The 13265-nt window shown below is 40.8% G+C and overlaps 1 protein-coding gene across 1 annotated transcript; it reads right to left on the bottom strand.

Annotated features, from left to right (window-relative positions):
• Positions 1 to 6906: 6906 nt before the first annotated feature.
• On the bottom strand, positions 6907 to 8131 carry POU3F4 (POU class 3 homeobox 4). Its single transcript, XM_020901984.2, has one exon. The coding sequence runs from the start codon at positions 8102 to 8104 to the stop codon at positions 7013 to 7015; it is 1092 nt and encodes a 363-aa protein (XP_020757643.1). The 5' UTR covers positions 8105 to 8131; the 3' UTR covers positions 6907 to 7012.
• Between the last annotated feature and the right edge of the window lie 5134 nt (positions 8132 to 13265).

Below are 13265 nucleotides of genomic sequence, written 5' to 3'. Positions count from 1 at the left end.
GTCTTTGATTCTGATCTTTTCTACATGTGTATATACATGCACTTCTGTGGCAATAAAGAAAAAAACTGATGTTAATTAAACATGAATATTACCAACACCGCCACAAGTAGACTGTGACTAGTGAGACATTTATATATGTGTACATCTCTGTGCAACATGTCCACTTAGATAGCTTTCTTTCTGCAATTTGGAATCAAATGCCATTTGAAGTCAAATAAACAACTGCCCCTGGTCCATAGTCTTCTGTTTTCTGTGCTTTAAAAATGTGACATCAGGCAGGGATTTTAGCATGTAGGATGTGTATGTATGTGATTTTCTGTGCTCAGATTGCAAGTATTAGGGAAGAGATAATCTTTTACCAGATATACATTCTGTATAACAAATCTCTTTTTAATGTTGGTCTAGTGGGGAGATACAGACATTACTTTACATGCTCACTTTTATAAGAAGGTTTCCATGTTTATGAAAGGGGGGCAGAGCAAAGATTGGTCTCAGATCTGGTCAAATCTGGGAGATAATCAGCCACATTATAATGAAAATCCCCTGTATGTGAAAAATGACTGGGAAGATGAGAGGCAATCAATATGAAAAATGTTTATGACCCCCATTCCTGCCAAGAATCTCTTTTGATATAAAAGACATTGTTTACAAGATGAAAAAGCAAGAGGTCAGTTCAGTGTGTGTGTATCATAGTTTGTGGGAAGTTCACTCAAATTAGTCTTTTTTTTAACATTATTTAAAAAAAAAGTTTGATAGTTATTTTGCTGTTGTTGTTTTCAACTGGGTATACCAGAACATTATGGACATTGAGTAGTTGGAAAGATGAAAAGATCTACTTAATGAGTTAGTGAATGAGTTAATTTCTTTCCTGTCTTTGAGCATATTTTGTTTTCTGTTAAATCATCTTGTCCGTGTGCAAGTGCAGGGATAGAGGGAGGGTGTAAGGAGACAGGGCATATTTTCAGTTGTATGTGTATATGCACATGTATTTAATACTATAGAGTTTCGACCACAAGCAAGTTGCCCCATGATTCCCTTACAGAGTGAAGCCACCTCATAATAAGGCCTTTTTGATAATTAACAAGCTAATCAATCCTAGAGGAAATCAATCCTGAATATTCACTGAAAGGATGGAAGCTGAAGCTGAAGCTCCAATACTTTGGCCACCTGATGCAAAGAAGTGACCCATTGGAAAAGATCCTGATGCTGGCAAAGTTTGAAGGTAGGAGCAGAAGGGGGTGACAGAAGATGAGATGGTTGAATGGCATCACCTACTAGATGAACGTGAGTTTGAGCAAGCTCTGGGAGTTGGTGATGGACTGGGAAGCCTCAGTCCATGGGGTTGCAAAGACATGGACATGAAAGCAACTGAACTGAACTGACTTGGAAAGTATCCAAGATGAGCTCATTTTATACTCAATCTTCCTTGATAAGAGAACCCAGTGTTCCAGGTAGTAAGATAATGTGTTAATAGGTATAAGTTCTATTAATATAATCATATCTATGAAAGAAAGCATAGTGATCTAATGTATTTTTCACTGGAAAGTGCAAAGGTTTGATTTTGTGGATTCTGTTTACAAGAAAAAATAGTCTAGGGTCCTTGTATGTGATCCTTCTGTCTCCACCTTTTTAGAGGTAGCAGAAGTTAACTGGATTTTGTTTTTGAGATTGCATTTCTTTAAATAAGCTTCTCATTTTGGAAATGTCTCATCAGGAGTGCCCTCAAGAAATGATACTTTCATTTCAACTTATAAAAAAAATCTTAATCAATTTCAATATATGTTCACTGTTCTTAGTGTTTTAAAAGTTAACATCTACAAATGAGTAAGCTGGAGGGTTGCTATTTTTGAAACTACTATTTTAGGACATGCATAAAGAATGTTCTATCCTTTTATTTTACAGAAGAGATGAGTGGTGTCTATTCACATAGTATTGTTTTGCATTGTTACTTTTTCTTCAAGACTTTTTTGAAAGGGTCACATGTTTGGCTTTTAAAATATCAAGTCATAGAAATAACATTCACAATTCTGAGGTTCTATATGCATCTTTAAAAACATCTGACAGGTAGAAAAATACATTCTTTCCTTTGGAAAACTATGTTTTAACCTCTGACCATTTTCTATTTCTGCATTCTCCCCTTCTTCTCCTCTCTCCTTACTAAAAAGATATTTTGTATAAAAACAGAAAATTATGTTTCTACTTATAGCTTATTGGCAATTAAATCAACAACAGCATCCTGACTTGGGAGCAGAAAAAATAAATATCTGAGTGCTAAATACTTCCAAGAGAGAAGTGTCTGATTTTATTAAAGAAAAACATAGCTTATGTACTAATTTAGGCAATAGTTTCCCCTACTCTTTTTGTTTTAAAGATAAGAAACCAATTTTCAGGTATAATATTCTCTTCTTTTATTGTTGGAAAGATATACTAGAATTTAGTATGCAAGCAGAAATTTGTTATGTATGCAGAAATCCACAGATTATCAACCTATTCTACATACAAATACATACTTAATTCACATATTTGACATTATTCACCTATCTGTAACACCTAAGCAATTATTCTTTTCACGTCTACCCCCCCCCCACCCTCATACTCACTTTACTGTCTACTGCTCTAACCAGGTAATGGAAATGAAACATGTTTGCTTTCACACCATTAAATATATTATTTAATATATTATTTTTCTTTTTTCACCCATGGATTCTTATTATTGGAGGGAGACACACTGCTGTGAAGAATTGAGAGAAACTGAGGCTAAAGCTGCTTCTCCTACAAAGGTCTTGGTTTGGAATTGGGTAGTGTCAACCTTAATACAAAGAATATCCCAGACAGAGGTACCAACATCCCCTGAATTTTAATGAAAATGTCATGTTAAAGATATAACAAGTTTGATAAGGAGGTCATCAGAAAAGCCAACTAGGGCTTAGTTATATATTAAGAGAAAGAAAGGCAGTAAAAGCACCGAGTCTCATAAATATGCATAAATATATGTAATCAATAATACATAATAAAATGCTGATAAAATACTGTGCCTATATGTATATATTTATAAAGTATTTCCTGAAATATCTTCTTGTGGCTCCATTAAAAAGTTCAGAATGTACTGCTAGTTGATTTCTGTGTGCTTTAGTAAGCAAAGGTATAACTTTTTAATCAATTCAAAACTGTTCATAGGATGTTGAAAGAGAAAGATATTAGGTGATAAGAATGGAAACAGAACCAACAGGTTGAAGACTATGGCTTTTGTGCTTGTAGCTACATCTCTATAAAACCAGTATCATTTATAAAGAGAGATAGGCCTATTAGAATGCATATGACATGTAGCATATCTCATACACAACACTCATATTTGTATATGGTGCACTGTGAAACTGTAATTTATTAGGCAATCTGAAAAAAATTATAATGTATTAAAATAACTAAAAATTAATAATTTTTCTCTGTCTAATGAAAAAACACTTCAGAGTATAAACTGAAGAGGATTTCACTGTTGGAAAATTATAGTTAAGTATCTTTTCTATTACTTTAAAATGCATCTACAGAAATGTTGTATAAGGCATATGTGTACATACAAAGTTTTAAAATATAACTGCTTCTGATTTAGTAAAGTATTCCTCATCCACCACTACAGGTAACTGTCCCTTATTTTATTTAAGGCCTTGTGATAAAACAATAGAGGTGAAATATTATGTATGAGTGAGAAGAAGATTAATTCACCAAACTTTTACTCCAAATGTCTCCATGTAATCTATTTTTCTTCCCCTCAAATTCACATAGGGATGGACAGAATTCAGCCTTTAATGGACAATACTAAGTGGACGTCAGTTTACCCAAGTTTCTGGGCCCAGGGAAAGCCTTAAGAAGGAGAGCACTTCCATTCCTCATCAGAGGAGTGGGAACTCACCTACTAGAAGGGGATCATCAGACAGAAATGAAGAAGAGGAAGAAGGGTTGCTGCAGCTAGGTGAAATGAAAGCCTCAATGAAGGTCTGGGTCCAGTTTCATGAAGGGGAGTTCCAGAGAAGGGTCTATCTACTGGACAAGAGAGATACACACTCCTTTTGTAGAACGTTAATAAGATTTCACCTCCTGAAATGAACCCCCTGCCCCACTAGTTTCCCCAATATTTAGGGGTGTGTTTGCATGATCCTCGGTGTGATAACAGGCCATGTTGTGTGAGTGCATGAAAGGCCAAAAGTCAGTGAGAGAAAATAAAAAAATTTTTAAAATGACTAATGATTTCTAACCTGAAGCAAAGCGGATGTGATGCTTATCCAGAACCTGATCCCATTTAAAAGCTTCATTTCATGTACCACACAATAAAAACCAGGAGAAAAAGACAGATTTTTTTTGAAAAATGTTTTATTTAAACCTTTTAAATCTTTTACAACAATAAAATATTGCGTCAATATAAACCCTTTGACTGAAACCATTCACATCAAACATTACAGCAAATTGTTTTATTTTTGATACCCAACTCATCTTTGAAAGAATTTCCTTCTAATCACAACGCAGAATTTATTGAAAATAAATAATTGCTGGCAACTTCAATAGGCAATTTGAATAAAATAGTTGAAAAAGCAACTCTTAATGAAAATAGCGTTTATTATACATCGGTTACTAAATGAATAAACTAAATGATTTTTCTTTAAATTAATAACTTCAGAAATGTTTTATACAAAACTGTACAATTATAAAGTCGGCAGAAATATTTGGGTTAACTCAGGTTTGAACCAGAGTGTTTAACTGCAAAGAAAAAGAAAATCGAAACAAAGAAAACCCTAACAGTTGTAAAACGTGAACTCATTGTGGGGAAAAAAAAAAAAAAATCCCAGAACTAAAACCCAACTACCAACAGAATGCAGAAGCTTAGCAGAAAAAGGAAAAAAAAAAAAAAAAAAGATCTGGGATTCGAATTAAAACACGCTCTTCGACCTGCAGCTGGGGGAGACACAGTGCACCATGGCCCTGGCAGCCCATACTAGGGATCCTCAAAAGGGAGCCATAGGCTTTCAGGTCCTTATAGGTAGTGTGAAGCTTTGTCTACCGCAGCTTCCTCTGGAGGTCGGGCTAGGCTGTGGCCCGGACTTACCGAGCCCCCAGCAAGGTCTGGCTAGCAGGGCCTGGGTGCATGGGTTCATGTCTGGTCCAGAATGTGTGCTCCCTGGGAAAGAGGTGCGCCTGTGGACCTGGCATGTAGACATGACAGCTAGCAATAAAGCCACAGAAACTGCATAATTTTTGGATCTCTACACAGACCAGTGGGATTTTTTGTAGTTGTTTTTTTTTTTTGTAAATAATAATACGATACACACAGCTATCTACACACACACACACACACGTTTGCACACGCACGCACACACACACAGACACACACACACAGAGACAAAAAGATGAAGAGGAAAAAACCCAGCCGCCCAGGAGCTCGCTAGCTAACTCAGTCTTCACCATGGGCTACTACCAGCTGTGGTTGTTGGAGGCACGGAGATGGCTCCCCATGGAGTCCACTAAGATGCAGTGGTATATACACGAGAGGAGATGGTACATGGCTAGACCAGAATTCCTGTAAACTTTGCCTATCATTTCATTGACGTTCTGCACAGAGCAGAGAACGCCTGTTCACCACTCCCTCGCCACCCCTCCCTGAGGGTTTCTCACTCACAGAGAAGGCGGTGAACTGGAGGTGAAACGAACTGGAAAGCGTTGACCCAGTCCGTCGCCAGCGTGTCCCGGTCAGGTCGCCGTCTCCAGCTAGAGCAATCGCGTATAAAAGCAAAATCCTTTGCCTATAAGGACTAAAGTAGGGTCGCGCTAGCAGCTGGCCTGGCAAGGTGCGGCGCGGGTGGGGAGCTCGGAGTAAGTGCAGGCATCTCCAGACTTCGGGAGGTGAGTAGCACTTTCCGCTTCTCAAGCCGACCTCTTCCGCCTGGCGCCGCAGCGGAATCCTTCTAGGGCATCCAGGTGCGCTGTAGAAGCCTGTGGGGGTTCCATAGTCGCGGGGAACAGGGCAGAAACCTTCAAAATCTCCTTTCCTCCTGTGCGCTGGTTTGCAAACAGAATCGGCTGCCTATTTTGCCTACCCTAGGAACTCTGTCTCCCAGAAAAAAAAAAACAACAAAATAAACACACACGCATATATATATATATATATATATATATATATATATATATATATCTCCAATATCATCAACAACTCTCTCTACTGTATCCTCTCTTCTCTATAAAGATTTGGGATAGGAGATCAGTGGATGGGTAGACATCTCTCCCTCCTTCCTATTCTAAGCAATTAAAAAACCATCAGCTCAATGAAGGAATAATAATAATAGCAATAATAATATGAAGTGGTCGATTAGATACAAATCATCTCACAAATATTGTGTACAATTTGTAGTAAAACACCGCAGACATTTAGAAACGCTATAGAAGTTTTTAAAAATGCAAAACTAGCCTATTGTAAAACAGATTTCACCTGAAATACAGCTGCTATAACCAAGGCGCTGAAAGGTTATTCAGAGGCACACATCTGTCTTCCCACCCCCTTCCCCATCCCTACCCCGCCCCCAAGTTACTACACTCCTTTCTCTTCCTAGAGAGGAGCGACCAAAAAAACAAAACAAACAGACAAACAAAATAAGCAACCAAAAACAAAAAACACCTTACTTAAAGTAAACAGCGTATTTGATCAGCAGAAAAGGTTGGAGAGAAGTGTTTTTCTTGACGCAGGGGATATGAGCTCCCTGCCTGGATGCTTAATGCAACTGTGTATCCGCGTTAAGCCTGAATGCCTACGTGTGTTTCCTTTCTTAACGTGTTAGAATCTTCTGTTGGAAAAAGAAAAAAAAAAAAAAAAAAAAAAACAGGAGGGAAGGAGAAAAAAAAAAAAAAAGAACAAACGAGAGAGAGAGAGAGAGAAATAGCAATAATAAAGCTGGAATTAAAGGAAGAGAGTGGAAGAGAAAGAAATCCGCGCTGCTCCCAGTGCGGCTGGCCGCTTCCTGGCTTCCTGCAGTCAGAGATCATGGCAGGACGTGTCTGTTTTCACCGTGTGCGTGTGCGAATAAACCTCATGTGGCGGCTGATCCCCTGGTGGAGTCATTCTTTTCTCTTTCTGTCTTCGATTACAGAACCAGACACGCACCACTTCTTTCTCCAACTGGAGGCTGTCTGCCAGCGAGGAAATCTCCTGCGCCGCAGGCTTCGGACACTTGAGGAAATGCGTCTCCAGTACGCCCTTGACACTCACCTCGATAGAGGTTCTCTTCTTCCGCTTGCGACCCTGTGCCGCGATCTTGTCAATGCTGGTCGGGCTCCCTGTGGATGAATCAGCCTCTTCCAGCCACTTGTTCAGCAGTGGCTTCAGCTTGCACATGTTCTTGAAGCTCAGTTGTAAGGCCTCGAACCTGCAGATGGTGGTTTGAGAAAACACGTTGCCATACAATGTGCCCAGCGCCAGCCCCACGTCAGCCTGCGTGAAGCCCAGCTTGATTCTTCTTTGTTTGAACTGTTTGGCAAACTGTTCCAACTCATCCGAGGTTGGTGTCTCCTCGTCCGAATGGTCCTGGCAGTGATGCGAGCCTAGGTCGCCGTGGTCTGGGGCTTCCCGGAGCACTGGGTGTAAGCCCTGAGCTGAGGCAGAAGCCGGCGGTGGAGTGAGCCCCCCGTGCTCCAGCATGCCGCTCACCGTGAAGCCAGGCTGGGAGTACACATTAAGGGGCTGGCCGCTCGACGTAATGGACGGATTCGGAGCCGGGCTCGCTCCCCAGGCATTCGGATGGTTAGTGTGCGGAGAGTGGTGGGCGACATGCGGCGAGCGATGATGGATGATCGCACCCAACTGTAGGTCTTCGCGCGCAGGCTTCACGTCTTGCTGTTCCAGGGGGCTGGTGGCCAGTGTGGAGGACCATGGCCCGCCATCGCTCAGACTGGTTACCCAATGATGCCCGAGGGGATGCCCATTGCTAGGAACTCCCTGCAAGTAATCACTTTGGAGAAGTTTCTGAGGGTTTCGGAAAGGACTCCCCTGCTGCATGCCCGCAGAGTCCGCATGGACTAGAGAGCTGGAAGTGAGAATGCTGTAGGGATTCGAGGCAGCTGTGGCCATGGTCGGTGAGGATCCCCTACTAGTTATAATGTGGCAAAGGGAGCAGCTTCAGCCTTTGACATCTACTGTGCGGGGAGCCAAAGCAGCGAGAGCGAGTTACCGGCACCCGCTGAGGCCAATTGCATCCCGTCTTGTCCTGGCCTGCCACGAACTCCGCCAATGGCGGAGCGGGAGGCCGAGCTAGCTTTCCAAATTAGGCGGGCGAAGCTTGAGAGTTTCGGTGAGACCCAAGCAGGAAGTGAATCAATCTTTTGGCTCCATTGGCTGCCTGGCGATGAGTGGCAGGAGCTCATTTGGTTAACCCTTCCCCCAACCTCCCAGCACTCCTGGACTTCGCTGATGTTTGCAGAGGAGCGGGAAGGATGAGAGGGAGTGTGTGCGTGTGTGTGTGGTGCGGGATATGATTTTAGAACTCTTTTAGGTTTAGATGTGTGTGTGTGGTGCGGGATATGATTTTAGAACTCTTTAGGTTTAGATTAACCTAAATAAAGAAGAATAATAAGAAAACAATATAACCAGTTTAAATGCCATCCAGATCTTAGCGGATAGGGATTTTTCTCAGATAAATTTGGCATTCTGGGTTAATTGGGTGCCAGAGAGTGAAAAACAAAACCCCGCTCCAGGTTTTGAGCAAAAGAACATCTTCGGTATGACCCTAAATCTGTAATATCGAAGCCCATGATCCCAATAAGAGATATTTCAATGTGTTTATTTTCATTTTTCATTTATAAGAAACTCGATAACAAGTCAAAAAGCATCTAAGAAAAAGATGCTCAAAATCTTCTGGAAAACAAATAAACAAACAAAAACACGTTGATTTAAGGCATGAAGCACTGGAAAATTCCGAGCAAGTAAAATTTAATGTGATACCGGCAAAAATCAGTTATTTTGAAATTTGTCTCCCAATTTAGCTGGTTAATTAGTAGATTTCCTTTTTTTTTTTTTTTTTTTAACTGCTGCGTGTCAGCTCCCATCACAGGTCTCACAATTTTTGTCAGAGGCAAAGCTTGCTGAAGAGGGTAACCCTCCTTCGCATTCACCCCAGACACACTGCAAGCCTTTCCATTCCCAGTAGGTACACAGGCGAATGTTCCTGACTACTGGCGCCCAGTGTTGTGCCTCAGGAAAATTGTTTTTAACACACACATCTTCAAACCACCCCAAATCCCACACAAACTGAAGAAAATGGAAATCATTTAGTGCGCCCTGGAAATTCAGGGAGAGAGAGATGGCTGGTGGTCTGTTTGGCGTTAAGTACCGCCTCCCCCAACTCCCAACCCCCACCCCCACCCCCACCCCCGACATTCCCTTCAAGCATGAATTTACTTTCAGATTGGGAAGACGGGACTGTTTTTACACTTTAGTTAGAGGAAAATAGAGGAAAGACTTGTACTCCACTTAAGCTTTTATAAGTTAGGGAATGACAAGTCTATGTGCTCCACAGCCCAGTGCAAAGGTATTGCTTGTAAGCAGAGTAGGGTGAAATGCAAAGATTTTAGATTTGCTCTAGCTAAGAAAATGCAACATCAACATCGGATACCTAGCATGATCTTTGAAGTTAAAAAATGACCTTTCATTGCATAATTTTGGAGATAACCTAGTTACGTAATTATATTTTCACTTGCAGAAGACAACATCAGAGTTCCCTTATTGGTTTAAAATTCCATTAAATATATTGCAAGAGCTCCTAGGTTAAGCTTGATTTAAATTTGCATACATTTTCATATATTTAGCAGAAATAAAAGAAGGCTTGCAGCTACCAGAAAGTCATCAAGGCATTAGTTTCTCTAAGAAGACAGATCTGAAGAAAATGCAAGAAAACGAGAAAAAATATAAACAAGGTGAGCTTATTCTGCCATTCCTTTTTGTAGCTATAAAGTGTATATTTCCTGTAAAATGAGTAATTTCTTATGATAGCACAGAACAGTAAGAGCTTATGTTAGGAAATGTGGGGGAAAAAAAGTGTCTATTATGCAGGGAAGCCTGGCATCTGGTTGAGATCTATTTCTTTCTTTCTCTTTCTCTTAAAAAAAGGATAAGCACTTAGTAATTATTGGCAGAGAGGATCATTTGCCATCTTCCCCCCCTCCTCCCCCATTGAAATTGTGTTTTCATTTGCTGGTGTCCTATTGTAAAGGTTTATCTGCTTTTAACCTAGAAACTGATTTTTCCTCTCTCCCTTCCCTTTCCTTTCCCTTCCCTTTCCTTTCTACCCTCCGCTCCCTTCCCCTCCTATCCTCTACTTTCTTCATCTCTTTCTGCCTAGGAATGTCCATTTCTTTACTGCCGATTGTGTATATTTTCCTTTGCAAGAATTCAATTTCATTTGTGCCTAAAATTTTGCTTCATGAAGAAAAAAATAACTTTATAAAATTAAACAGAAATAAAAGTTTTCAGGCATTCTGTTAGACTGCCTGTTCAAGGATCCATTTGCTAGTCCGAGTGGGTTCAGTTTAGAGGTCAGAGGGAAACGCATTGAAGAAACCATAGGAACAAAAAGATCATGATCATTTCCAGGTTGTTGTGGGTTCTCCACCCCCACAATCGCAGCTGTGTTTGGTGAAAGAGTTTCAAATCTTAGCCAGGTCATTCTAGGAGTTAAGGCAATTATCAATTGATAAGACTTTTGCATGAAGAAGAAGGGGGACCTCTGTCGATTCTGACTTGCTTGAGTTCTTACAATCTACCTTCCTCTTGCCAGTGGCTTCTGTTCTGGTCGAAGGGGTTTGACCAGAGGCATAAAAGTAGTTCAGACCTTTTGCCCTGAGACTGGTTGAGGGGGGAGGTGTCAAGGACATGGGCATCTGCACCCAGCGACAGGTTTTTCCACACCGTTGCTTTGCAGTCTTTGAACACAAGAATAGCTTCTGTCAAGAGCAAAAGAAAACAACGATGTTAGTTGTCTTTCTATTTCCATTATTTCCGTTCCTTTTTCTTTCTTCCTTCTTCGTTTTAATAATTAGTTCCCATGAATATAGATACTGCCTACTGAATTCAGATGGAAACATGTCCTTTAGCAGTTGAGATAGAATTTCTTGCACACAAGATGGCAAGGTTCTTTGTTTTTGAAGAAAATATCTGCATATAGTCAAATCTTCTTGCTGTTCTAACTAATCTACTGGAGAGGTTTCCTTCACCCTCTCCTGTCAGTCTAACTTCCCAAGTGTAACAGATGCCGCTCTCAAGCGCTCCTTTCTGCAGCTTCTCTTTATTCAGCCTTGCATATTTCTCCCCATGATCTGGGTTTCCATAGAGAAAGGAATAAAAGGGGGGACCATGGTCACAAATCCCCTGCCCCATGCAAAATAAAAGAGCCTCATTCAATAGAGGACCTTGTCTGGACATGGGAGAAAAATAAATCCATGCGAAGCTACTGTTGCAAAGAGCTGGTAACTTATTTTTGGTAGACTTCATTTTGCCTTAAACTCAAAATTTACCACTGGTAAACGTGCTCACTTGGAGAGCTGGGATAAATACACAGCTTGGTGCTATTCTCACTGAGATCTTGAAGTCCACTGCCAGATCCTTGAATCTGATTTACCCCACCCCCTCCAGAGCTATGGTTTGAATATAATAATGGCTGTGAACCCTGCTAGGCTAGGGCAGCTAAAAGTCACCCTAGAGAAAAGCCGGACTTAGAATTGGAGGAACTGTAATTTTAGCAAGTCTACACACCTATCTCCAGCAAGGCAACACAGGTTTCAATTACCATGCCTGGCCAGGACACAGCACCAGCTTCAATCCTCCTAGGATTGCCTTCATACGCAAACTCACTATGCCACACTACCTATCACTTTTCTGGTTTTTAAGAGGGCAAATCAGTTAATTTTCAAAAGCAAGTCAGATCAGCTTGATTTACTTGTACTCATTTATCTGTAATGTGGGGATTCACAGTGACTTTCTTCTCTCACAAGATTTAAGGATATAAAACAACTCCTTAAAGTCTTCAGAGACCCCTTGCCCGCCCCCTTTCCTTTCTAAGTAAGGAAGGAATCACAAAAGAAATTAAGCAGATTAAGGTAGTTCAGATTGTTCCTGTGGAAGCATCCAAGCATGGTTGCGGCTGGGAAGCCTGTGCCCAGTCTGGTTCAGAAAGTGCCCAGGCCATGCAAATTCTGCCCCTTGTAGATTTCATATTTGAGTGTAGATTATGAAGTATTTTTGTTATCAGTACACATTGGGAAAGGGGAGATTATCTGGGGCTAGAGCTGGTGGAAACTGAGGACGGGGTTAAGGAAAGAAGTCCAAATGGCCAGATTTGAATGTGTATAATGCACACTGGAGCTCCAGATGATAGGACATAGTACATACGCATGACCTAAGATTGAAAACTTTACTTTCAACATAAATTCACTTTGGAAGCAGGGAGAGTTAAATTGGGCTTGGTGGGGAGAAGTACACATATTCTTGTTATAACCAGGGAGCTCCTGAGGGATGGAAAACAGTTGAACTGCCTCTTCAAAGCAACAGAGAAAGAAACCTTTTCCCTGATGTCTGTACATTAAACTCATGAGACATTCTCAATGTGAGACACAGCTGCCCTTCAAAGCGCCAGTTTACTGCAGCTGCTCTCATAGTTCTTGTTGTTATTGTTGTTCTTCTTGGCAAACTGCGTGGGGAAGGAGGTAAGGGGTGTTTAATATTCTGAGGGAGAATTTTTTAAAAATTAGACGGCATTAGCAGACATGAGCCAATACTGATTCAAGCTCAACTAGTTCATTTTTAAAAGATCTCTGTTGGAATTCCATGAACATGAGGAAAAGGATATTTAGAGAAAAGGAGAAAAGGAAGGGATGGAGTGACAACATACAGCAAATACTACAGCAGAAACAAGGTTATTTATAACATATAATACTCATCACAATCTTCAAGAATGTTAGTCATTTGCTAGCAAAATCGACTGTCACTGGGGGAAGTGCTGAGGTATCTTGTGCCTGGGGCTGAGACAGGAGGGTTAGAAGATAGATAGGGACAATAGAGACCAGATACTGGCTCCCACCGGTGCCACTGCATAGGCAAGGTCGAGCTAATCCTTTCTTAGTTTCTCTTCCGAGTTTACAGTTTATTTATTCCCTTGGCATTGCCAGATTTTACAGGATCCCAGGGAAATAACTCTATAGGGACAGAGCTATTGTGCAATATTCTATGTGGCTATCATTTT

The sequence above is a fragment of the Odocoileus virginianus genome, chromosome X, assembly GCF_023699985.2.
Source record: "Odocoileus virginianus isolate 20LAN1187 ecotype Illinois chromosome X, Ovbor_1.2, whole genome shotgun sequence".
Lineage (NCBI taxonomy): Eukaryota > Metazoa > Chordata > Mammalia > Artiodactyla > Cervidae > Odocoileus > Odocoileus virginianus.
This window is presented reverse-complemented; position numbering and strand designations above follow the sequence as displayed.

Coding starts and splice junctions, on each gene's coding strand:
- POU3F4 (XM_020901984.2), bottom strand. CDS start 8,104: ATGGCCACAGCTGCCTCGAATCCCTACAGCATTCTCACTTCCAGCTCT.